General features: G+C 49.7%; 1 protein-coding gene across 2 annotated transcripts in view; it reads right to left on the bottom strand.

The window, feature by feature from the left end:
* The window catches only part of jazf1b (JAZF zinc finger 1b), a 280,042-nt gene that overhangs the window by 252,603 nt on the left and 1,175 nt on the right, over window positions 1-26,264 (bottom strand). The window contains exon 1 of one of the 2 annotated variants that reach the window (XM_087986958.1): window positions 18,216-18,386. The exons of the other annotated variant lie outside the window; for it this stretch is intronic. Coding sequence (XP_087843084.1) covers window positions 18,216-18,318 — 103 coding nt within the window. The 5' untranslated portion in view covers window positions 18,319-18,386. Of the gene's footprint in view, window positions 1-18,215; window positions 18,387-26,264 lie in introns of those variants that run through there. 2 annotated transcript variants of the gene reach the window in all.

Raw genomic sequence — 26,264 nt, 5'->3', positions numbered from 1 at the left:
GAATTCTAAAGTTTACTTCTACACAAAGATGATTTTCCTGTATTTTAATTAATGTAGTAGGATCTCTGGTCCTCTTGAAATATGCCAAGGTGTACATTTTGTGCAACCCCTCATTTTCATTAGCTGTCTTTACTCTCACTGCTGGCTTATGTGGTTCAGCACATTTTAACTCATCACACATGTGCCATCAACAGACAGGTGTCAACTAATCCAATAACATCTTCAAAACATCCAGAGGGGACATGGAAAAAGCTAGCAATAAAGTTATTCCACTTCAGACAGGAAACTATTACTGGAGATGGATCAATGTTTCAAGAGTCAGTGATTAGAGCACTCAAACAAATTTTTGTCATGCAATTTCCCAGAAGAAATAGTTTCAGATAGCAGACCTCAATTTGTGATGAGGAATTTAGGAAGTTCACTATAGTGGCAGCAAGAGGCAAGTTCTCCATTTCAGGCTCAGTCTAACAGAAATATTGCAGCCGGTCAAGACTTGAAGTCACTAATGTTCAAATATGCAAGCTGTGAATTAGCATCACTCAGCTACAGATTAGCAATATTAAACAAGGGGCATTTAGCATAAGTATTCATAAGATGACAATTAAAAACAGAAATTCATTATTAAGGTGCGAGCTCAGGCCAAACAACTCAGGATCATAAGAAGAGCAAGGAGATTAAAATAAACACAAGAAAGCAACAAAAGTGGTATATCTAGAGTCACGGGGCAGCAAGGTGGCTCAGTAGTTAGCACTGCTGCCTCTCAGTTTCCTCCCACAATCCAAAGATGTGCGGATCAGGTGAATTGGCCATGCTAAATTGCCCGTAGTTTTAGGTGCATTAGTCAGAGGGGAGTGGGTCTGGGTGGGTTACTCTTCAGAGGGTAGGTGTGGACTGGTTGGGCCAAAGGGCCTGTTTCTACACTGTAGGGAATCTAATCTAAAAGGTTCAAAAACTTTGCTCCAGTTCACCAAGTCTGGATAAGGGGCAGACAAACAGAGGGAACAACTAAGTCTACATTTAGTCCAGATGGCTGAAGGAACATTCAGGAGAAAAGCAAGACATTAGCTTAGTCAACCCGAGAAACAAATACACCATGGGATGTGGGACAGATACACAATACTGTGCAGGATCTCTAGAAACAGTTCAGAACAATCACCCTAACATGGAGATCAAGTAAACAAGATCAGGATGACCAGTAAGATTTCCAAATCTCGATCACAGAATGACCAACACTTTTTAAAAAAAGGACTTTTTAAAATTTTGTTTCAAATGCTCTTTCCTCCTCAAAGGTGTCCCCCTTTGAGGATCTCCCTAATGATCCAGAGCAAGTGACTTTTTTTTGTGAAACAGTCTGACAAGCACCGACAGTGTCACCCACTTTATGCTGGAAACATCTCTGCTTTCTAACATTGCCTCAACCTTTTCTCAGCAACTAAATTGTTCAAATTTATATTATCCCAAAGAGAATTAGACACACAATATTCTAAGGGAAAACTATTTTCAGATTGAGCATTATATAAGATTTCCTTCAGAATATTAAGAGTAAAGCATACCCCTACATCAATGGCTTCTACTAGTGCGAATGTTTCAACTGTTAAAGTATTTTTAACCAACCTTTCTATTTTCTTTGCATCCCAGGCCAACAGGCAACATTTCTTTCTTCTCTTCCACCAAGAGTGAGAGGAAAGAAGTAAAGTATGTAAATGAAACATATTCGTTTATGAATTACAGTGAAGGTATGGTCTTTCTCAGGTACATCTTGCTGAAAGTAGATTGCATGTGGCTTAAAGCAGACCCCGCAATTTTCCGCGGGCACCAAAAAGGGAAAGTAGCCGCTATCTTAATGATACACATCGATGATTCGGTGTAAGGTGATTCTATTGAATTTGAATGATGTATGACAGTTAAAATGAAAAGGAAATTAAATATTGGAAGTCAGACTTCAAAAGTGTTTAAACATATCAGGTTAGATATTAAGCAGAATAAGGCGAAAGTGAGGACTCCAGATGCTGGAGATTACAGTCAAGATTAGAGTGGTGCTAGAAATGCACAGCAGGTCAGGCAGCATCAGAGGAGCAGGAAAATTGACGTTTCGGCCAGATCTTCACAGAAAGACTATTTTGCATCCAGGGAAAATACAGACAAGTTAATAAATTTGATTTAACAGTTAAATTAATTTTGCACTCAGACTAGATTCAATGCCAGTTCTGATATTTTGAAATCAAACACCATGAAACATGATACAGTTGAGGAAACCTTGACAATAAATGTTATAATAAATTCAGAAAAATGCACAAATTTCTGACCTTGGGTAACACACAAGATAAGAAGCTCATTCATCTTACTGATGCTACACATACTACTCTTTTGATTTGCTATTCAAGTATGGCAGGGTTTATCATATTAGTGTTGGGAAAGAAAAATAAATGCTACCCATTACCTGGGATGCCAAGAAAATGAAAGAGTTGGTTAAAGGGATTTTGGCTGCTGAAACATTGGCACTGGTAGAAGTTACTGATACAAGAGTGTACTTTGCCTAATCTTGTGAGCAAAATCCTTTACAAGGCTTGACTTGAAAATAATTTTCCCATTGAATGTTGTATGGAGAACCATTCTGTTTAAGACAGAAAATTCAGAAAAGTGTTGCTGAGAAAAGATTAAAAGCAAAGAGATTTCCAAAACAGAACGGGTTTACACAGCCACCAGGTGCCAGGCTGTTCCACAAAAAAAAAGGCATATGCTCTAAAAATTAATGGAGATGCTCAAAGGGGTACATGTTGTGGTTTGTGGAGTTCCAAGGACAAGAAGAAAAACTTTAAAATTCATTTTTGTTTTGATTGCTTTGTGATTTTTTCTTAACTTTCTCCTAAGTTTACAGAAAGAAGTATAATATAGAAGGTTGACTGTTTGGAACATGAAAAATAATTTTATTTCTGATCAGCTGTATTATTAGGCAAGATATAGAACATAAAATAAATACTTTGTTTAATTCTATTTAGGTTTGTTCAAGGATTGTACGTCTCAAAGTTTTTTTATTTGAGAAGCAAATCTGTTAAATTAGCAAATAGTGATCGGAGTTAATGGTTATTTAATTCACTGCATAGATATTAAAAGAGGAATATAGGGTTCTTGTGGTACAGTGGTCATGTCCCTATCCCTGAGTCAGGAGCTCTGGGTTCAAGACCCAGTTGCTCCAGAGCAGATTGCTGTGTGGAAGGAAGTGTAACACTGAGGATTTAATAAGCATTATCCATTAACAAAGGTATCTCGGTTTCTATCTCACTAATCTATTCATGTCTAAATTGACAAAACTAATGGGACCAAAGACTGACAAGTTACTAGATTTCATAGTCTTCACCTATGGTATTAAAGAGGTGTCTGCAGTGATAGTGAATGTATTGCTTGTAATTGAAAATTCTTCATTCTGGGCAAGTCTTAACCAATTGGTAAACCACCAGTGCAACATCTCTATTCATATACTTTTGGAAAAACAAAAATCTAGCGGAAAAACAAAAATCTAGCGGCATCAACATTGTTTTACGAAATCAAAATTGTGCTGACATATTTTGGCTATTTGAGAATGTAACAAGCATGTTTAGATTAATTAGATTCCCTACAGTATGGAAACAAGCCCTTTGGCCCAACCAGTCCACACCGACCCTCCAAAGAGTAGCCCACCGAGACCCATTCCCCTACCCCTGACTAATGCACCTAACACTATGGGCAATTTAGCATGGCCAATTCACCTGATCCACACATCTTTGGATTATGGGAGGAAACCAGAGCACCTAAAGGAAACCCACGCCAACACGGGGAGAATGTGCAAACTCCACACAGACAGTTGCCAGAGGCGGGAATCGACCATAGGTTCCTGGCGCTGTGAGGCAGCAGTGCTAACCACTGAGCCACCATGCCACCCTAAAGGAGAACCAGTAGATAATGCATATTTGTTGTAACCTTTTAAATGCTTATGGCATTAGGGTAATTTATTAACCTGGAAAAAGGTTCGATTAACCAATGAAAAAAAATTAGAGATTAATGGGTAATTTTCAACTTGGCAAATGGTACCTAGTGGAGTGCCACAGGGATCATTGCTAAGCCTACAACTATTTACAATCTGTTAGTAAGCTTTGAGAAGATTTGTAGTGCAGGTTGAGGTTGTGGATGCAGTTTCCTTGCTGAGCTGGAAGTTTCATTTTCAGACGTTTTGTCACCATACTAGGTAACATCTTCAGTGAGCCTCCGGACGAAGCACTGCTGGTGTTTCCTGCTTTATATTTGCATGTTTGGGTTTCCTTGGGTAACACAAAGAAACCCAAACATATAAAAAGAAAGCAGGAAACACCAGCAGTGCTTTATCCGGAGGCTCACTGAAGATTTACCTAGTATGGTGATGAAACATCTGAAAATGAACCTTGCAGCTCATTTACAATCTATATTAGTGACTGGAATGAGAGATTGCATCAACAGAAAATGTGGATACTATAAAGTCAAACATGAACAGCAAAATAAGTTGCAAGGATGGCAGAATGAGTCTATAAAAGGGACATAGAAAGGTTGACCGAGTGAGCAAATATTTGACAGATGAAGTGCGTTACGGGAAAATGGGAAGTTGTTCACTTTTTCAGAAAAAAATGAATACAATAGTTTTATTTAAATTAGTGCATCCCAAAGCACAGATTACAGCCCCACTGACAGGATATTTCCCCTTATGGGAGAGCCTAGGATAGTTTAAAAACAAAGGATGCCATATTCAAAATGGAGAAGAGGAATTTTTTCTCACCAAAGGTCCTGAGTCTTTGCAATGCTCTTCCCAAGAGAAGCATGAAGGCAGGATCATTAGGTACTTTTAAGGCAGAGGTAAATTGTTTCCTGTGTTAGTCAAGAATCCAAGGGCATCACGCATAGGCAGGGAAATGAAATTGAGGCCATAATCATGTCAGCCATCATCTTGAATAGATAAGCAGGTTTGAGGGTTTGATTAGCTTAATTCTGATGCTACATTATATGTTTCTTTCATAGAGCTCTTACTCCAAAGATGTTACGGAAAATATCCTAAAACTGAGAATATAATGTGTGCAACTCATCACAATCTTCAGAAGGGACTAACATTTGACCAAACTTATTTAATTTTTTTTCAAAGTAAATGAAAAAGGTAAAGCAGTAAATATAATACATATGCATTTTCACAAGACCTTTGGAGGAATTTACTGTATTATAGATTCAAAAATAACATTAGACTATGAGGAATTAGGGCACAAATCTCAGAATACATAGCAGCCATCTCCAAAATAGTGCAGGTCAAAGGTAGTTAGATGGCAAATGGTGGGAAGTGGTGTTCACATGGATCAGCACTGTGACCACTGTCTGCCATATACATAACCACTTTTGGCATGGGAATCATTAATACTAGTTCAAAATTTGCCAACAACACAAATTGTAGAGTATAGTTAATATAGAGGACAAGTCCAGAAAATTTAATAAAGCATTAACATACAGAATCTTAGCAAGTTTTGAGAAGATTTGTAGCTCAGGTTGAGGTTTTGGATTTAGGTTTGCTCGCTGAGCTGGAAGGTACATTTCCAGACATTTCATCGCCCTAACTAGGTAACATCTTCAGTGAGCCTCAGGTGAAGCACTGCTGATAATTCCTGCTTTCTATTTATATGTTTGGGTTTCTTCGGGATGGTATTGTCATTTCCTGTGGTGAAGTCATTTCCTGTTCCTTTTCTCAGGGGGTGGTAGATGGGGTCTAACGCGATGTATTTGTTGATAAGCGTTCTGGTTGAAATGCCATGCTTAAGAATTCTCGTGTGTGTCTTTGTTTGGCTACAGGAAAACAACACATACGGACCAAATATTGAACTACAGAAGCAATCACCCCAACATCCACAAACGAAACTGCATCAGAACATTATTTCAACAAGCCACTAAACACTGCAGCACAGAAGAACTAAGAATGGGTACCCAATGAACACAGTCCACCGATTTCTCAGCAACAAATCCAAACAGACAAAACACGTCCACAAACCCTACCCAATCTCCCCTACAAAGACATCTCGGAAATGACTGCCAGACTACTCAGACCCCTTTGCACCATGGTAGCCCAAAATCCCACCAACATACTGAAACAGCAGCCAATGAACTTGAAAGACCCTAGACAGACAACAAGCAAAACTAATGTAATTTACAAAATACCATGCAAGAACTGTAACAAACACTATATTGGACAAACAGGCAGAAAACTAGCCACCAGAATATATGAACACCAACTTGCCACAAAAGGACATGACCCTCTCTCACTAGTACCCTTACGTATGGATGAGGAAGGACACCACTTCTAACTAGGACAACACCTCCATCCTAGGACAAGCCAAACAAAGATACGCACTAGAATTCCTGGAAGCATGGCATTCCAACCAGAACTCTATCAACAAACACATCGAGTTAGACTCCATCCAGCATCCCCTGAGAAAAGGAGCCGGAAGTGACTTCAACACAGGAAATGACATCACCAACCCAAAGAAATCCAAACGTTTACATAGAAAGCAGGAATTATCAGCAGAGCTTTGCCTGAGGCCCACTGAGGATGTTACCAAGTAGGATGATGAAACATCTGAAAGTGAACCTTCCAGCTCAGCGAGCAAACCTACATCCAAAACATACAAAATGAAAATGTGATTGACACAGTGACTTCAATATAGATAAACGGGACATTTTGATAGGACACATGAAGTCATATAAGTTATACTTAGAATGAAATGCCTAAATGGGATGAGAGAGTAATGAGAGTTGGAGGCTGAGGGGTGACTTTATAGAGGTTTACAAAATTATGAAGGGCATGGATGGGGTAAATAGGCAAAGCCTTTTCCCTGAGGTCAGGGAGTCCAGAACTAGAGGACATAGGTTTAGGGTGAGAGGGGAAAGATATAAAAGAGACCTAAGGGGCAACTTTTTCCACACAGAGAGTGGTACGTGTATGGAATGAGCTGCCAGAGAAAGTGGTGGAGGCTGGTACAATTGCAACATTTTAGAGGCATGTGGATAGGTAAATGAATAGGAAGGGTTTGGAGGGATATGGACCGGGTGCTGGCAGGTGGGACTAGATTGGGTCGGGATATCTGGTCAGCATGGATGAGTTGGACCCAAGGGTTGTTTCCATGCTGTACATCTCTACAACTCTGTGACAGAAACAAAAACCATGAAAAGTAACAATACTGGTTGAAGAAGCCATAAAACATAACACTTGAACTTATTTCCAGAGAAACAGAAATGAAAAATAGAGAAGATATGTTAATCTTTTTCTCAAACTATGATCAGGTCACAGTGGGGCATCCTGTGAATAATTCTGGTCTGCCTATTATAAGAAATATACTGACATACTGGAGAAGTACAAAAAAATTTACTAGAATGATGTCTGAGCTAACAGGTATACCCACCAGGAAAAATTAAATAGTCTAGAGCTCTTTTCTTTTGCAAAACAAAGATTGAGATATGACCAGGTAGAAGTTATTAGAATCATGGAAGGTTTGACAGGGCAGATATAGAAAGAACAGTCCACTTCCTTGGAAGCAGAACTGGGACCAATCTGTGTAAGTCAGTTACTAACAAATCAACTAGAATTTTAAGAGAAAGCTTGAAAAATGCTGGAGAAACTCTAATGTGAAACTTTAACACTTCAAGTTGGATATAATTCTTCTTCAGAATTGAAAGGAGGTGGATAAAGTGTTTTTTAAACTTTTGACAGAGGTTGAGGAGGAGTGAGATAAATACGTGCTGTGGAGGCTAAATGCAAAAGTTATTGCTAATTGTGGTAAAAGAGGAACAGGAATGTAAAATAATTCTAAATTCAAGCAGGAGAGGGAGACAATGGCTCCTCTCTACTGAGAGCAAAGCAAACAAGACCAGGCCTTTGGGGGTGGGCAGAAAGAGTATAAGAAAACATTATGCAGTCAGGCCCTAAAGTTGAGGAACTCTACATAGACTCTTAGGGTACCTACACAGATGCTTGTTCCTCAAGCATCATCAACAGGTGCGAGTGAACATGACCCAGGTGAGAAGGTTTCTTTTCCCCCCCCATAAGTAATCCTCATGGTCAGAAACTCCAAACTTTGCCTGGCTAAATTTTCAAGCCACCTTAGTCCATTCACATTTTATTGTGAATATGGACAACTCCTCTTTTTGGGGGTTGTTGTTTAGAGAAGTTTATATCTTGACTATCAACATTAGCTTAAGCTCCACCCTGCTGGATATATACAACAGCACAAAGATGAAATTATTCTTTTCATGTCAACTTCACTAACACTTTTTTCACTCCAGTTTTGCTAATAGTTTGACCGGCTGGCATGTCAAAATTCATTGAAGTATCAATCATGTTACCAATACAGAGTATCCTGTACCCATTCTTTTCGTGATGCTGGATTGTATACTGCTGAAATACAATAAACCTGCCATCAGATTTTGCTGGGAGTTGCTGTGAAATCTTGGTCTTCTGTCACAGGACAAAATTGTTCATCTTCAATAAACATGGTTTATTGTTGTGGTTCTGTTCACCGAGCTGGGAATGTGTTGCAGACATTTCGTCCCGTCTAGGTGACATCCTCAGTGCTTGGGAGCCTCCTGTGAAGCGCTTCTGTGATGTTTCCTCCGGCATTTATAGTGGTTTGTCTCTGCCGCTTCCGGGTGTCAGTACCAGTTGTCCGCTGCAGTGGCCGGTATATTGGGTCCAGGTCGATGTGTTTGTTGATGGAATTCCCTGGCTAAACAGGAATTCCCTGTTCTCTGTTTGGCCTGTCCTTTAATAGTGTTGTCCCAGTCAAACTCATGTTGCCTGTCATCTGTGTGTGTGGCTACTAAGAATAGCTGGTTGTGTCGTTTCGTGGCTAGTTGGTGTTCATGGATACGGATCGTTAGCTGTCTTCCTGTTTGTCCTATGTAGTGTTTTGTGCAGTCCTTGCATGGGATTTTGTACACTACGATGGTTTTGCTCATGCTGGGTATCGGGTCCTTTGTCCTGGTGAGTTGTTGTCTGAGAGTGGCTGTTGGTTTGTGTGCTATTATGAGTCCTAGTAGTCGTAGTAGTCTAGCTGTCAGTTCAGAAATATTCTTGATGTATGGTAACGTGGCTAGTCCTTTGGGTTGTGGCATGTCCTCATTCTGTTGTCTTTCCCTTAGGCACGGTTGATGAAATTGCGGGGGTATCAGTTTTTGGCGAATACATTGTGGGGGTGTTCTTCTTTCTCTTTTTGCAGTTCTGGTGTGCTGCAGTGTGTTGTGGCCATTTTGAACAGTGTCTTGATGCAACTTCTTTTGTGTGTGTTGGGGTGGTTGCTTTCGTAGTTCAGGACTTGGTCTGTGTGTGGCTTTCCTGTATACCTTTGTGGTGAATTCTCCTTTCGGTGTTCTCTGTACCATCATGTCTAGGAATGGGAGTTGGTTGTCCTTTTCTTCCTCTCTAGTGAATATAATTCCTGTGAGTGTGGCGTTGATGATCCAGTGTGTGTTTTCTATTTCTGTGTTTTTAATGATTACAAAGGTGTCATCCACATATCTGACCTGGAGTGGCAGGACTACCTTACGCTGAAAGATTGGAGCGACTGGGCTTGTACACCCTTGAATCTAGAAGACTGAGAGGGAATCTGATTGAGATGTCTCATAAAACATAGAACATAGAACAATACAGCACAGAACAGGTCCTTCGGCCCACGATGTTGTGCCGAACATTTGTCCTAGCTTAAGCACCCATCCATGTACCTATCCAACTGCCGCTTAAAGGTCACCAAAGATTCTGACTCTACCACTCCCCGCAGGCAGCGCATTCCATGCCCCCACCACTCTCTGGGTAAAGAACCCACCCCTGACATCTCCCCTATACCTTCCACCCTTCACCTTAAATTTATGTCCCCTTGTAACACTCTGTTGTACCCAGGGAAAAAGTTTCTGACTGTCTACTCTATCTATTCCTCTGATCATCTTATAAACCTCTATCAAGTCACCCCTCATCCTTCGCCGTTCCAATGAGAAAAGGCCTAGCACTCTCAACCTATCCTCGTACGACCTATTCTCCATTCCAGGCAACATCCTGGTAAATCTTCTCTGCACCCTCTCCAAAGCTTCCACATCTTTCCTAAAGTGAGGCGACCAGAACTGCACACAGTACTCCAAATGTGGCCTAACCAAAGTCCTGTACAGTTGCAACATCACTTCACGACTCTTGAATTCAATCCCTCTGCTAATGAACGCTAATACACCATAGGCCTTCTTACAAGCTCTATCCACCTGAGTGGCAACTTTCAAAGACCCATGAACATAGACCCCAAGATCCCTCTGTTCCTCCACCTCACTAAGAACCCTACCGTTAACCCTGTATTCCGCATTCTTATTTGTCTTTCCAAAATGGACAACCTCACACTTGGCAGGGTTGAACTCCATCTGCCACTCCTCAGCCCAGCTCTGCATCATATCCAAGTCCCTTTGCAGTCGACAAGAGCCCTCCTCACTATCCACAACTCCACCAATCTTCGTATCATCTGCAAATTTACTGACCCACCCTTCGACTCCCTTATCCAAGTCATTAATAAAAATTACGAACAGCAGAGGACCCAGAACTGATCCCTGCGGAACTCCACTTGTAACTGGGCTCCAGGCTGAATATTTACCATCTACCACCACTCTCTGACTTCGACCGGTTAGCCAGTTTTCTATCCAATTGGCCAAATTTCCCTCTATCCCATGCCTCCTGACTTTCCGCATAAGCCTACCATGGGGAACCTTATCAAATGCCTTACTAAAATCCATGTATACTACATCCACTGCTCTACCCTCATCCACATGCTTGGTCACCTCCTCAAAGAATTCAATCAGACTTGTAAGGCAAGACCTACCCTTCACAAATCCGTGCTGGCTGTCTCTAATCAAGCAGTGCCTTTCCAGATACTCATAAATCCTATCCCTCAGTACCCTTTCCATTACTTTACCTACCACCGAAGTAAGACTAACTGGCCTGTAATTCCCGGGGTTATCCCTATTCCCTTTTTTGAACAGGGGCACAACATTCGCCACTCTCCAGTCCCCTGGTACCACCCCCATTGACAGTGAAGGTGAAAAGATCATTGCCAACGGTACTGCAATTTCCTCTCTTGCTTCCCACATAATCCTAGGATATATCCCATCAGGCCCGGGGGACTTGTCTATCCTCAAGTTGTTCAAAATGTCCAAGACATCTTCCTTCCTAACATGTATCTCCTCTAGCTTACCAGTCCGTTTCACACTCTCCTCTTCAACAATACGGTTCCTCTCATTCATAAATACTGAAGAAAAGTACTCATTCAAGACCTCTCCTATCTCTTCCGACTCAATACACAGTCTCCCACTACTGTCCTTGATTGGACCTAACCTCGTTCTCGTCATTCTCATGTTTCTCATATACGCATAAAATGCCTTTGGGTTATCCTTGATCCTATCCGCCAGAGATTTTTCATGCCCTCTCTTGGCTCTCCTAATCCCTTTCTTCAGGTCCATTCTGGCTATCCTGTATCCCTCCACTGCTCTGTCTGAACCCTGTTTCCTCAACCTTATGTAAGCCTCCTTCTTCCTCTTTACAAGACATTCAACCTCCCTCGTCAACCAAGGTCCCTCACACGACCATTTCTTTCCTGCCTGACCGGTACATACATATCAAGGACACGTCGTATCTGTTCCTTGAAAAAGTTCCACATTTCCACGACATCCTTCCCCGACAGCCTATGCTCCCAGTCTCAGATTATTAAAGGATTGGACACTCTGGAGGCAGGAAACATGTTTCTGCTGATGGATGAGTCCCGAACCAGAGGACACAGCTTAAAAATAAGAGGTAGGCCATTTAGGACAGAGATGAGGAGAAACGTCTTCACACAGAGAGTGGTGTGTGTGTGGAATGCTCTGTCCCAGAAGGCAGTGGAGGCCCATTCTCTGGATTCATTTAAGAAAGAGTTGGATAGAGCTCGCAAGGATAGTGGAATCAAGGGTTATGGAGATATGGCAGGAACAGGATACTGATTGAGGATGTTCAGCCATGATCATAATGAATGGTGGTGCAGGCTCGAAGGGCAGAATGGCCTACTCCTGCACCTATTGTCTATTGACCCAGAGTTTGGGTTGAATTTGCGGTAAGACTGTTTGTTCTAATCTTTGCATTACAGCTTCTGCTATGAGTCCAGAGATGGAGTCCACTATAATGGCTGGAGGGAACAACACAGAAGCGCTTCACAGGAGGCTCCCAAGCACTGAGGATGTCACCTAGACAGGGGACGAAATGTCAGCAACACAAATTCCCAGCTCGGCGAACAGAACCACAACAACAAGCACCCGAGCTACAAATCTTCTCACAAACTTTGAAAAACATGGTTTAGACAATAGGTGCAGCAGTAGGCCATTCTGCGTTTTGAGCCTGCACCACCATTCAATATGATCATGGCTGATCATCCTTAAACAGTATCCTGCTCCTGCCTTATCTCCATAACCCTTGACTCCACTATCCTTGAGAGCTCTATCCAACTCTTTCTTAAATGAATCCAGAGACTGAGCCTCCACTGCCCTCTGGGGCAGAGCATTCCACACAGCCACCACTCTCTGAGTGAAGAAGTTTCTCCTCATCTCTGTGCTAAATGGTCTACCCCATATTTTTAAGCTGTGTCCTCTGGTTCGGCACTCACCCATCAGCGGAAACATGTTTCCTGCCTCCAGAGTGTCCAATCCTTTAATAATCTGAGACATCTCAATCAGATCCCCTCTCAGTCTTCTAAACTCAAGGGTATACAAGACCAGTTGCTCCAGTCTTTCAGCGAAAGGTAGTCCCGCCATCCAGGAATTGACCTCGTGAACCTACACTGCACTCCCTCAATAGCCAGAATGTCTTTCCTCAAATTTGGAGACCAGAACTGCACACAATACTCCAGGTGTGGTCTCACCAGGGCCCTGTACAGCTGCAGAAGAACCTCTTTGCTTCTATACTCAATCCCTCTTGTTATGAAGGCCAGCATGCTATTAGCCTTCTTCACTACCTGCTGTACCTGCATGCTTACCTTCACTGACTGGTGTACAAGAACACCCAGATCTCTTTGTACTGCCCCTTTACCTAAATTGATTCCATGTAGGTAGTAATCTGCCTTCCTGTTCTTGCCACCAAAGTGGATAACCATACATTTATCCACATTAAACTGCATCTGACCACTCGCCTAACCTGTCCAAGTCACCCTGTAATCTCCTAACATCCTCCTGACATTTCACCCTGCCACCCAGCTTAGTATCATCAGCAAATTTGCTAATGTTATTACTAATACCATCTTCTATATCATTAAAAATATTGTAAAAAGCTGCGGTCCCAGCACTGATCCCTGCGGTACCCCACTGGTCACTGTCTGCCATTCCGAAACGGAGCCGTTTATCACTACTCTTTGTTTCCTATCAGCCAACCAACTTTCAATCCAAGTTAGTACTTTGCCCCCAATACCATGTGCCCTAATTTTGCTCACTAACCTCCTATGTGGGACTTTATCAAAAGCTTTCTGAAAGTCCAGGTACACTACGTCTACTGGATCTCCCTTGTCCATCTTCAGAGTTACATCCTCAAAAAATTCTAGAAGATTAGTCAAGCATGATTTCCCCTTCATAAATCCATGCTGACTCTGACCTATCCTGTTACTACTATCCAGATGTGTCGTAATTTCATCCTTTATAATAGACTCCAGCATCTTTCCCACCACTGAGGTCAGACTAACTGGTCTATAATTTCCTGCTTTCTCTATCCCACCTTTCTTTAAAAGAGGTACAACATTAGCCACCCTCCAATCCGCAGGAACTGATCCCGAATCTATCAAACTCTGGAAAATAATCACCACGTGAGCAGGGGTTGTCTTTGAAATTTATAATGCCTAAATTTTCTTGCTTACTTCAGAGTAACGATTGGGACAGATCTTCAAGAAACTGAGTACATTCCAGTGATTTACATTGAGGTGTTTTGCAACTTCAAAAGAAAGATGATAGGCTTGCCTGTTTACACATTTATTCCTAGACATTTGGCTATGATCTAAACAATACTCCCTCCAATCTCTAACATTCTTCTCTCATACCTTGAATTTTCTAATTGCTATACAATTGTTGAGGTTGCAGAGCAGACAAATAAGCTTGAATTGGGCTACGTATCTCCTGCTCCTCGTTTCCAGTTTAGATTGCAGGATTAGCGGGAATGAAGAATATGCCACTGAGGTAGGAACCTTGACATAAAATGCTGAAATAAGTTTTCAGCTCCTGCTGTCTGCTACTTTCAAAGGGATGCCATTCTATGATACTATCAAATAGGTTTGCACAAAGGAAAGTTTGAATTCAGTGGAAAATGAGTGGTAAACGGAAAGAGCTTGGATTGTTTTGGTTAAAAGTCAGGTATCAATTTGTACAAGGCCTGTCAAAAATGACTTGTTTTGGTCAAAGATCAATGGTCAACCATTACACAAGACTGACAATTAATCAAGTATATAGAGTAACAGAGGCAATTAGCAGATGTACATTTAAGGAAACCCTTAATAAACACGAGAGAAAGGAACACAAAGATATGTTAATGATGTCAATGTTACGCAAATTGCAATCATATGGGTAAGAAACCAAGTATCATTGCCCATGTAGCACAGTGGTAAGTCCCTATCTCTGAGCCAGGAGACTGAGGTTCAAGTCCTATCAAGTATGGAAGTGTGTAATAACACCAGGGAACAGGTTGATTAGAAAATATCTTAAAATACATTGGAAAGAGCTATTGTGGCACAATGATGTCAGTGGTCCCAACTCAGGGTCAGAAGTTCAGGGTTCAAGTCCCATTCCCCAGACATAACCTCATCAGTCACATTTGAGGCATGATTAAAAATATCTAAAGAGAGACCGAACCTTCTCATGGGTCTGCTCCCTGGGCCTGGCCAAGGTGGCTAGGAACAGGCACATTTTCTGCTCAGTCCTTGAAGAGGGAGAATGCAACATTTCAGGCCTTCTGTGACTGGTGGGCAATGCAAAAACAGAAGTGCATCAGAGAATCACAGATGTATAGCACGGAAACAGGCCCTTCAGTCCAACTCGTCCATGCTGATCAGATATCCTAACCTAATCTAGTCTCATTCACCAGCACCCAGCCCATATCTCTCTCTCAACCCTTCCTATTCATATACCCATCCAGATGCCTTTTAAATGCTGTAATTGTACCAGTCTCCACCATTTTCTTTGGCAGCTCATTCCATACACGCACCACATAAAAATGTAGCCCCTTAGATCCCTTTTATATCTTTCCCCTCTCACCCTAAACCTATGCCCTCTAGTTCTGGACTCCCTCACCCAAGGGAAAAGACTTTGTCTATTTACCCTATGCATGCCCCTCATATTTTATAAACCTCTAGAAGGTCACCCATCAGCCTCCGACAGTTAAGGGAAAACACCCCAAGCATATTCAGCCTCCACCACAAACCCTCCAACCCTGGCAACATCCTTGTAAATCTTCTCTGAACCCTTCCAAGTTTCACTACATCCTTCTGATAGAAAGGAGACCAGAACTGCATGCAATATTCCAAAAGTGGCCTAACCAATGTCCTGTACAGCCACAACATGACTCCCAACTCCTGTACTCGATACTCTGACCAATAAAGGAAGGCATACCAAACGCCTTCCTCACTATCCTACCTACCTGCGACTCCACTTTCAAGGAGCTATGAACCTGCACTCCAAGGTCTCTGTTCAGCAACACTCTCGAGGACCTTACCATTAAGTGTATAAGTCCTGCTATGATTTGCTTTCCCAAAATGCAGCACCTCACATTTATCTAAAATTAAACTCCATCTGCCACTTCTCAGTCCATTGGCCTATCTGATCAAGATCCTGTTGTAATCTGAGATAACCTTCTTTGTTGCCCACTACACCTCCAATTTTGGTGACATCAGCAAACTTTCTAAATATACCTCTTATGTTCACATCCAAATCATTTATAGAAATGATGAAAAGTAGTGGACCCAGCTCCAATCCTTGTGGCACTCCACTGGTCACCAGTCTGAAAAACATTTGTTAACAGATGGGGAGAATAAAGACAGCCTGGACCTGTTGGGCCAAATGGCTTGTTTCCATATTTGTCATATTATGGCATTTTTGACATGCAATGCAACAAGTAGGGGAATGTAGGGGAATGGGTCTTGGTGCGTTGCGGGTAATAAATGTAGGGGTCTGGGTCTGGGTGGGTTGCTCTTCGGAGGGTCGGTGTGGACTTGTTGGGCCGAAGGGCCTGTTTCCACACTGTAAGTAATCTAAATCTAAAGTCACAAAAAGTGGCAATGTCTAAAATTCAGAAACAGGCCAACTCTTATTTTTATTTAACTGGCAGCAAATATTCAAATCTCATGCTCAGCACTTTGTGTCTTAGCTTTTAAAACATTCTTAAAATCAGTAAGAAAAAGAATTAACATTTAATATCATTTTTCAAAGCACTTTTAAAGTACAACTTGCTTTTAGTAGTTTTTGCATGGCAACTAGTTTTCATTGAACAAAATTCCACAAATAATAATGAGATCAATATCCAGTAAATTTGTTTTGGTGATGTTGGGTTAAGGGAATAAAGTTGGCCAGGATACCAAGAGAACTTGTTACTCCTCTTCAAATGATGCCACAGAAGGGATAATTGGTACTTTCATTGACTGGATGGTGATGTGGTGGAATGATTGCCAGCCTGATACAAAACACACCAATTTTCATCCCACTGAGCTCAGATTCTACATCAAGCAGCTGATCTGCTCTGACAGATAATCTTCCTCAGGGAGATGAAGTCAAATACAACACACACATGAACAGGCAAAGAAAAACTTGGATTAGCATTTAATTTGAAAGGCACTTCCTATCAAAACAGTGTCAGCTCAGACAAATGCTTAAAATTCTAGAGGAGGCTTGAATTTACAGCATTTGATTTCTAGGCAGAAGTGCTAACAGAACCAAGCAAACAATAAATCAATATGCAACAAAATATGCATATAAAATACTTTTATAATAAATAAAAACATTAAGATAATTCAGCAGATCAAGTCCAAATGATACACATTTAAAACGGTTGAGCAACATGACTCAAATTAAAAGTTCTACGATAATGAAAGGTGCAAGAGCCACTTACTTACCTTCCAACCCATCCCAAAGTCAATAGTTGAAACAGTAGTCACAAATGGTCATGGCCTTACGTACATTATTTCCTGACTGCTGATTTCAGTTAGAGAAAAAAAAATGCAGATGCTGGAATCCAACGTAGACAAGCTGCTGCCTGGCTTGCTGTGTTCTTCCAGTTTCCTGCTTGCCTGGTTGGGATTTCAGTGTCAGCAAACTCTCAAAATTAGCACAGTGCACATTGAATTCCTCACATTGGCCCAGTGTTACAATGATGACAATGCTGAATCATACTTTATAGTGGTTGCTCCTATTTCCCTCCGACTCTCCAGAGACACAGTTCTATGCGCTCTGGCAAACTTTCAATATCTCATGTAAGTATACTGAGTCTTCATGTGTGCCCAGGAAAAAATTCATGTTTCAGAATATTTAACTACACAAAACCTAACTACTCAGCCTAATTCTGTCTTCATACAACACCTCCATTTGCATTTTCAAGCAGGAAGAATCACGCAGCAGAACAATGAAACAGGTGATAACATTTCAGGTGAATAGCAGTCGTATTAATACTTACTTCATATTACAGTATATGGAATTATTACTTTGTAATTATCAGTAACAATTTATCTCTTACACCGACTTTACTGTAGTGTCAATTATTGAAAAACAACACAATGGCATCGTTTGTGGGTGAGCCTTTTATAATCTTCTTCAAGCAGAGAAAACTCCTACAGATTTTTGCTTCATTCAGCCACTTGTTCATAAGTATATAAATATATTTACTTCAGTTAAACTATTTAAAATCAAAAACAATAAGTTAACAATGTCAAAAACAACTGCTTCCTGTTCATAATTTGATACTCATGTTCATGTCAAAAACAGGTCAAAATACATACCAAATATACAACAGTGCAACCAAATAACTTTGCAGATTATGACCCAGTCAAGTGCCCTCTGTTATGTACATCCATAGTACAAGTTCAGCTTGACACTGCCTTGTCAAGTAGACAAGTTATGAAACATTTCTGGACATGGAGGAATTTATTTAAAATGACACAGCGAGGTACCTGAAGGCGGAGCAGGGATCTGAAAGTTTGTACTTCTGAATAAACCTGATGGACTATAACCTGGTGTTTTGTGACTTTGTCCACGCCAGTCCAACACTGGCATCTCCACATCATAACCATTACTCAGTCCACTTGAACATTTGATTTTGTAAAGAAGGAATCACATCTCAACCCCAACTGCTCAGTAAGCCAGATACCACTTTCTGCCTTAATCAGTCCCTCTTCCGACTGCCAGTGTTACAGACCAGTATGCACCTGCCCACATACACCCACAACCCAAAATCTACTGAACCCCAGCCACAATGTTCATCAACCACACATGCACACACCACCATCTAACATTCCTCTGCCATGCACCCTCGACCAAACCAACCCACCCTCCTCACTCCCCAAACTCTCCCACTTCCACATACCTCTACTCTCTCATTACTCAAACACACTCTCACCTGGCACACATTTTTTCCCCACTCCCACCTGGCTTACACTGCCACCGCCCCAGCACCACCCCCACCCCCACCGGCCTACACTCTCCATCGCACCATCCCACCCGGCCAACACTCACCCCCCTCCATCGCACCATCCCACCCGGCCAACACTCACCCCCCTCCACCCCCCCCACACCCCGGCCTACACTCTCCCCGCTCCACCCCCACCCCGGCCTACACTCACCCCCCTCCACCCCGCTCCCCCCCACCCCCCGGCCTACACTCTCCCCGCTCCACCCCCCCCCGGCCTACACTCCCCCCACTCCACCCCCCCCCGGCCTACACTCCCCCCACTCCACCCCCCCCCCGGCCTACACTCCCCCCACTCCACCCCCCCCCCGGCCTACACTCCCCCCACTCCACCCCCCCCCCGGCCTACACTCCCCCCACTCCACCCCCCCCCGGCCTACACTCCCCCCACTCCACCCCCCCCGGCCTACACTCCCCCCACTCCACCCCCCCCCGGCCTACACTCCCCCCACTCCACCCCCCCCCGGCCTACACTCCCCCCACTCCACCCCCCCCCCGGCCTACACTCCCCCCACTCCACCCCCCCCCCGGCCTACACTCCCCCACTCCACCCCCCCCGGCCTACACTCCCCCCACTCCACCCCCCCCCGCCTACACTCCCCCCACTCCATCCCCCCCCGCCTACACTCCCCCCACTCCACCCCCCCGCCTACACTCCCCCCACTCCACCCCCCCGCCTACACTCTCCCCACTCCACCCCCCCCGCCTACACTCCCCCCACTCCATCCCCCCCGCCTACACTCCCCCCACTCCATCCCCCCCGCCTACACTCCCCCCACTCCACCCCCCCCGCCTACACTCCCCCCACTCCACCCCCCCCGCCTACACTCCCCCCACTCCACCCCCCCGCCTACACTCCCCCCACTCCACCCCCCCCACTCCACCCTCCCCCGCCTACACTCCCCCCACGCCACCCTCCCCCGCCTACACTCCCCCCACTCCACCCTCCCCCGCCTACATCCCCCCGCCTACACTCTTCTCCCCCCCCCCCCCCCCCCCCCACGGCCTACACTCCCCCACCGCCAGCCTACACTCTCCCCCCCTCCACCCCCCACTCCCTGGCCTACACTCTCCCCCCCCTCCCCGGCCTTCAATCTCCCCCAACCTCCACACCCCTCCCCGGCCTACACTCTGCCCCCCCCTCCCCGGCCTACACTCTGCCCCGCCTCCAACCCCCCTCCCCGGCCCACACTCTGCCCCCCCTCCCCGGCCTACACTCTTCCAACCCACCCTCCACCACCCCTCCCCGGCCTACACTCTTCCAACCCACCCTCCACCACCCCTCCCCGGCCTACACTCTTCCAACCCACCCTCCACCACCCCTCCCCGGCCTACACTCTTCCAACCCACCCTCCACCACCCCTCCCCGGCCTACACTCTTCCAACCCACCCTCCACCACCCCTCCCCGGCCTACACTCCCACCCCCCCCTCACCACCCCTCCCCGGCCTACACTCTCTCCCCCCCCCCCCCCTTCCACCCCCTCTCCCCGGCCTACACTCTCTCCCCCCCGCCCCCTTCCACCCCCTCTCCCCGGCCTACTCTACCCTCCCTGGGCTACTCTCCCCCCCTCCAATCCCCCCCCTCCCCGGCCTACACTCTTCCTCCACCCCCCCTCCCCGGCCTACACTCTTCCCCCCCTCTCCCCGGCCTACACTCTTCCCCCCTCCCCTCCACCCCCCTCTCCCCGGCCTACACTCTTCCCTCCCCCCCCCGCGGCCTACACTCTTCCCCCCCCCCCCCCCCTCCAAACCCCCCTCCCCGGCCTGCACTCTTCCCCCACCACACCCCCCTCCCCGGCCTACACTTCCCTCCCCCCCCCGCAGCCTACACTCTTCCCCCCCCTCCCCCTCCAAAGCCCCCTCCCCGGCCTACACTCTTCCCCCACCCCCACCCACCACACCCCCCTCCCCGGCCTACACTCTGGCCCCCCCCCCCACCACACCCCCCTCCCCGGCCTACACTCTGCCCCCGCCCCCCCCCCACCCCCCCACCACACCCCCCTCCCCGGACTACACTCTGCCGCCCCCCACCCCCCTCCACGGACTACACCCTGCCGCCCCCCCACCCCCCTCCCCGGCCTACACCCCCCCCCCCCCCTCCCCGGCCTACACTCCCCCCCCCCCCCCCCACCCCCCGGCCTACACTCCCCCCCCCCCCCCCCCCCACACCTCCCCCTCCCCGGCCTACACTCACCACCCCCATCCCTCCAGCCTACAATCCCTCCCCCCGCCCCACACTCTCCCACTCTACCCGGCCTACACTTCCCCCCCCTCCCCTCCCCGGCCTATACTCTCCCCCGCCCCACACTCTCCGCCCCCCCCATCCCCACCCGGCCTACACTCTTCCCCCCCCCCCCCTCCAACACTCTTCCCCCCCCCCCCTCCACCCCGCCTACACTCTTCCCCCCCCCCCCCTCCACCCGGCCTACACTCTCTCCCCCCCCCCTCCACCCAGCCTACACTCACCACCCCCCACCCGGCCCACACTCTCCCTCCCCCCCCCACCCGGGCTACACTCTCTTCCCACCCCCACCCGGCCTACACTCTTTCCCCTCCCCCACTTCCCCCCCACCCGGCCTACACTCTTCCCCCCCCACTTCCCCCCCACCCGGCCTACACTCTTCCCCCTCCCCCCACCCGGCCTACACTCTTCCCCCCCACTTCCCCCCCACCCGGCCTACACTCTTCCCCCCCCCCCCACTTCCCCCCCCACCCGGCCTACACTCTTCCCCCCCCCCCCACTTCCCCCCCACCCGGCCTACACTCTTTCCTCCCCCCCCCCCCCGGCCTACACTCTTTCCCCCCCTCCCCCCCCCCCACTTCCCCCCCACCCGGCCTACACTCTTTCCCCCCCCCACCCGGCCTACATTCTTTCTCCCCCCCACCACCCGGCCTACACTCTTCCCCCCCACCCGGCCTACACTCTTTCCCCCCCCACCCGGCCTACACTCTTTCCCCCCCCACCCGGCCTACACTCTTCCCCCCCACCCGGCCTACACTCTTCCTTCCCCCCCCCCCCCCACTTCCCCCCCACCCGGCCTACACTCTTCCTTCCCCCCCCCCCCCCCAACTTCCCCCCCACCCGGCCTACACTCTTCCCCCCCCCCCCCCCCCACCTGGCCTACACTCTCCCCCCTTCTCCCCCCCCCCCCCCCCCGGCCTACACTCTTCCCCCCCCACCCGGCCTACACTCTTCCCCCCCCCCCACTTCCCCCCCCCCCCCCCACTCCCCCACTCCCCCCCACTCCCCCCCACTCCCCCCCCCCCCCCCCCCCCACTCCCCCCCCCCCCCCCCACTCCCCCCCACTCCCCCCCACTCCCCCCCCCCCCCCCCCCACTCCCCCCCCCCCCCCCCCACTTCCCCCCCACCCGGCCTACACTCTTCCCCCCCCCACCCGGCCTACACTCTTCCCCGCCCCCCCCCCCACTTCCCCCCCCATCCGGCCTACACTCTTCACCCCCACCCGGCCTACACTCTTTCCCCCCCCCCCCCCCCCTTCCCCCCCACCCGGCCTACACTCTTCTCCCCCCCCCCCCCCCCCCCCGGCCTACACTCTTTCCCCCCCCACTTCCCCCCCCACCTGGCCTACACTCTCCCCCCTTCCCCCCCCCCCCCCGGCCTACACTCTTCCCCCCCACCCGGCCTACACTCTCCCCCCTCCCCCCACCCGGCCTACACTCTTCTCCCCCCCCCCCCCCCCCGGCCTACACTCTTTCCCCCCCCACTTCCCCCCCCACCTGGCCTACACTCTCCCCCCTTCCCCCCCCCCCCCCCGGCCTACACTCTTCCCCCCCACCCGGCCTACACTCTCCCCCCTCCCCCCACCGGCCTACACTCTTCTCCCCCCCCCCACCCGGCCTACACTCTTCCCCCCCCCCCCCCCCACCCGGCCTACACTCTCCCCCCCACCCCCCCCCCCCGGGCCTACACTCTCCCCCCCGGCCTACACTCTTCCCCCCCCCCCGGCCTACACTCTTTCCCCCCCCCCCCCCCGGCCTACACTCTTCCCCCCCCCCACTTCCCCCCCCACCCGGCCTACACTCTTTCCCCCCCCCCCACCCCCACTTCCCCCCCCCCGGCCTACACTCTTCCCCCCCCCCCCACTTCCCCCCCACCCCACTTCCCCCCCCCTTCCCCCCAACCCACTTCCCCCCCCACCCCCCCTTCCCCCCCACCCCACTCCCCCCCCCACCCCACTCCCCCCCCCACCCCCCCTTCCCCCCCACCCCACTCCCCCCCCCACCCCCCCTTCCCCCCCACCCCACTCCCCCCCCCACCCCCCCTTCCCCCCCACCCCACTCCCCCCCCCACCCCCCCTTCCCCCCCACCCCCCCACCCCACTCCCCCCCCCACCCCCCCTTCCCCCCCCACCCCCCCTTCCCCCCCACCCCACTCCCCCCCCCACCCCCCCTTCCCCCCCACCCCCCCACCCCACTCCCCCCCCCACCCCCCCTTCCCCCCCCACCCCCCCTTCCCCCCCACCCCCCCACCCCACTCCCCCCCCCACCCCCCCTTCCCCCCCACCCCACTCCCCCCCCCACCCCCCCTTCCCCCCCACCCCACTCCCCCCCCCACCCCCCCTTCCCCCCCACCCCCCCACCCCACTCCCCCCCCCACCCCCCCTTCCCCCCCACCCCACTCCCCCCCCACCCCCCCCCCACCCCCCCTTCCCCCCCACCCCACTCCCCCCCCACCCCCCCCCACATCCCCCCCACCCCACTCCCCCCCCACCCCCCCCCACATCCCCCCCACCCGGCCTTCACTCTCCCCCCCCCCACCCGGCCTACACTCTCCCCCCCACTCCCCCCCGGCCTACACTCTCCCCGCTCCACCCCCCACCCGGCCTACACTCTCCCCGCTCCACACCGCCCCCCAACCCGGCCTACGCTCTCCCCGCTCCACACCCCCCCCCCACCCGGCCTACACTCTCCCCCCCACTCCCCCCTCCCCCCCCGCCACCTGGCCTACACTCTCCCCGCTCCACCCCCCACCCGGCCTACACTCTCCCCGGCCTACACTCTCCCCGCTCCACACCCCCCCCCAACCCGGCCTACACTCTCCCCGCTCCACCCCCCAACCCGGCCTACACTCTCCCCGCTCCACCCCCCACCCGGCCTACACTCTCCCCGCTCCACCCCCCACCCGGCCTACACTCTCCCCGCTCCACCCCCCACCCGGCCTACACTCTCCCCGCTCCACCCCCCACCCGGCCTACACTCTCCCCGCTCCACCCCCCACCCGGCCTACACTCTCCCCGCTCCACCCCCCACCCGGCCTACACTCTCCCCGCTCCACCCCCCACCCGGCCTACACTCTCCCCACCCCAACCGGCCTACACTCTCCACAGGATCAGTGGTGCTGGAAGAGCACAGCAATTCAGGCAGCATCCGAGGTCAGGCAAAATCGACGTTTCGGGCAAAAGCTGCCCGAAACGTCGATTTTGCCTGTCCTCGGATGCTGCCTGAATTGCTGTGCTCTTCCAGCACCACTGATCCAGAAGAAGGCTTCCAGCATCTGCTGTCATTGTTTTTACCTACACTCTCCACACCCCACCTTCCCCCCCACCAACCCGGCCGACACACTCCACCCCCCACCCGGCCTACACATTCCCACCCCCCCCCCGGCCTACACATTCCACCATCGACCCCACCCGGCCGACAAACTCCACCCCCCCCCACCCGACACACTCCACACCCCCCCTGCGGCTGACACACTCCACCCCCCCCGGCCGACACACTCCACACCCCCCCCCCCCCCCCCCCCCCCGGCCGACACACTCCACACCCCCCCCCCCGGCCGACACACTCCACACCCCCCCCCCCCCCCTCTCCCCCCACACTCCACACCCCTCCACCCCCACCCGGCCTACACTAATCACATCCCTCCCCAACCCCACCCGGCCTACACTCTCCACCCCCTCCACCCCCACCCGGCCTACACTAACCACATCCCCGCCCCCGCCATCCGGCCTACACTCTCGGCCACCCCACCCCCTGCCACCCAGCCTACACTCTCCACCCCCCCACTCGGCCTACACCCACCCCAACCCAGCCTACAACCTCCCCTGCCCCACCCCAACACCCTTCCATTCGGCCTACACTCTCCACCCCCACCGGGCCTACACACTCCGCCGCCCCACCCCCTGCCACCCGGCCTACACTCTCCGCCGCCCCACCCCCACACCCTCCCCACACACTCCCACCTGGCCTACATTCTCCACCAGCACCCACCTTGCCAACGTTCTCCAACTGCCCTCCACACACTCTCGCTTGCCCTACATTCTCCGTGTCCCACCACCCTGCACACTCCCACCTGACCTACATTTTCAATCCTCCCCTCTCTCCCCACACCCCCCCCATCCCCACCGCACATTCCCACCTAGCCTACATTCTCCACCAGCCCCACCCTGCACACACCCACTTGGACTACATTCTCCATCCTCCCCTCTCTGCGCTGTCCCACTTGACCTACTTCCACTCTCCCACTTCCACACACTCCCACCTGCTCCCCCTCCACCCCCACAACCCCGCACACTCCCACCTGGCCGACATTCTCCATTCCCCCCGCCAACCCTGCACACTCCCACATTCAACCCTTCCCCCCACATACCCACTGGCCCATATTCTCACTCCCCGATTGTCACCTATTCCATACTGACTCCATCTCTCACTGCCCCACATTGACCCCTTCCTCCCAGTCAAAATCCTTGAACTCCTCCCCATTGGGCACTGTGGGTCTACCTACAACATATGAACTGAAATAGCTCACCATCATTTTCTCAAGGGCCAGTAGAGACAGGCAAAAAATGCTGGCCCAGCCTGTGATGTGCACATCCCACAAGTGAATATAAAAAAGTTATCTTATGCATTACCCTCACAATTCGCCGCCATGCCCACCTGTACTCTAGTTTCCCACATCACCTACCCAAACCCTTTTCTCCTGAACCATGCCTTCAACCCCACTTATAGAGTTATAGAGATGTTCAGCATGGAAACAGACCCTTCGGTCCAACCCGTCCACGCCAACCAGATATCCCGACCCAATCTAGTCCCATTTGCCAGCACCCGGCCCATATCCCTCCAAACCCTTCCTATTCATAAACCCATCCAAATGCCTCTTAAATGTTGCAATTGTACCAGCCTCCACCACTTCCTCTAGCAGCTCATTCCATTCACATACCACCCTCTGTGAAAAAGTCGCCCCTTAGGTCTCTTTTATATCTTTTCCCTCTCACCCTAAACCTATGCCCTCTAGTTGTGGACTCGCTGACCCAGGGAAAAGACTTTGCCTATTTACCCTATCCATGCCCCTCATAATTTTGTAAACCTCTATAAGGTCACCCCTCAGCCTCTGATGCTCCAGGACCCAGAAGCTGCTCCCTTCATTCAAATCCACATCCCAAAACCAATTCTGCTGACACCTATGTGTGTTCCTTCTCCTTAAATTCCATTTCTCCAACCCTCCTCATCCATACCATACATTTTGGAAGATCTTTCATACCCTCATCACCCTCTGTCACACTCCACCCCTTT

This window comes from Chiloscyllium plagiosum, unplaced genomic scaffold (assembly GCF_037043375.1).
Source record: "Chiloscyllium plagiosum isolate Xiang-an unplaced genomic scaffold, Cpla_swu_hap1 HiC_scaffold_5, whole genome shotgun sequence".
In the NCBI taxonomy this organism is placed as follows: domain Eukaryota; kingdom Metazoa; phylum Chordata; class Chondrichthyes; order Orectolobiformes; family Hemiscylliidae; genus Chiloscyllium; species Chiloscyllium plagiosum.
Note: the sequence above shows the minus strand (reverse complement) of the source record. Positions and strands in the feature narration are given on the sequence as shown.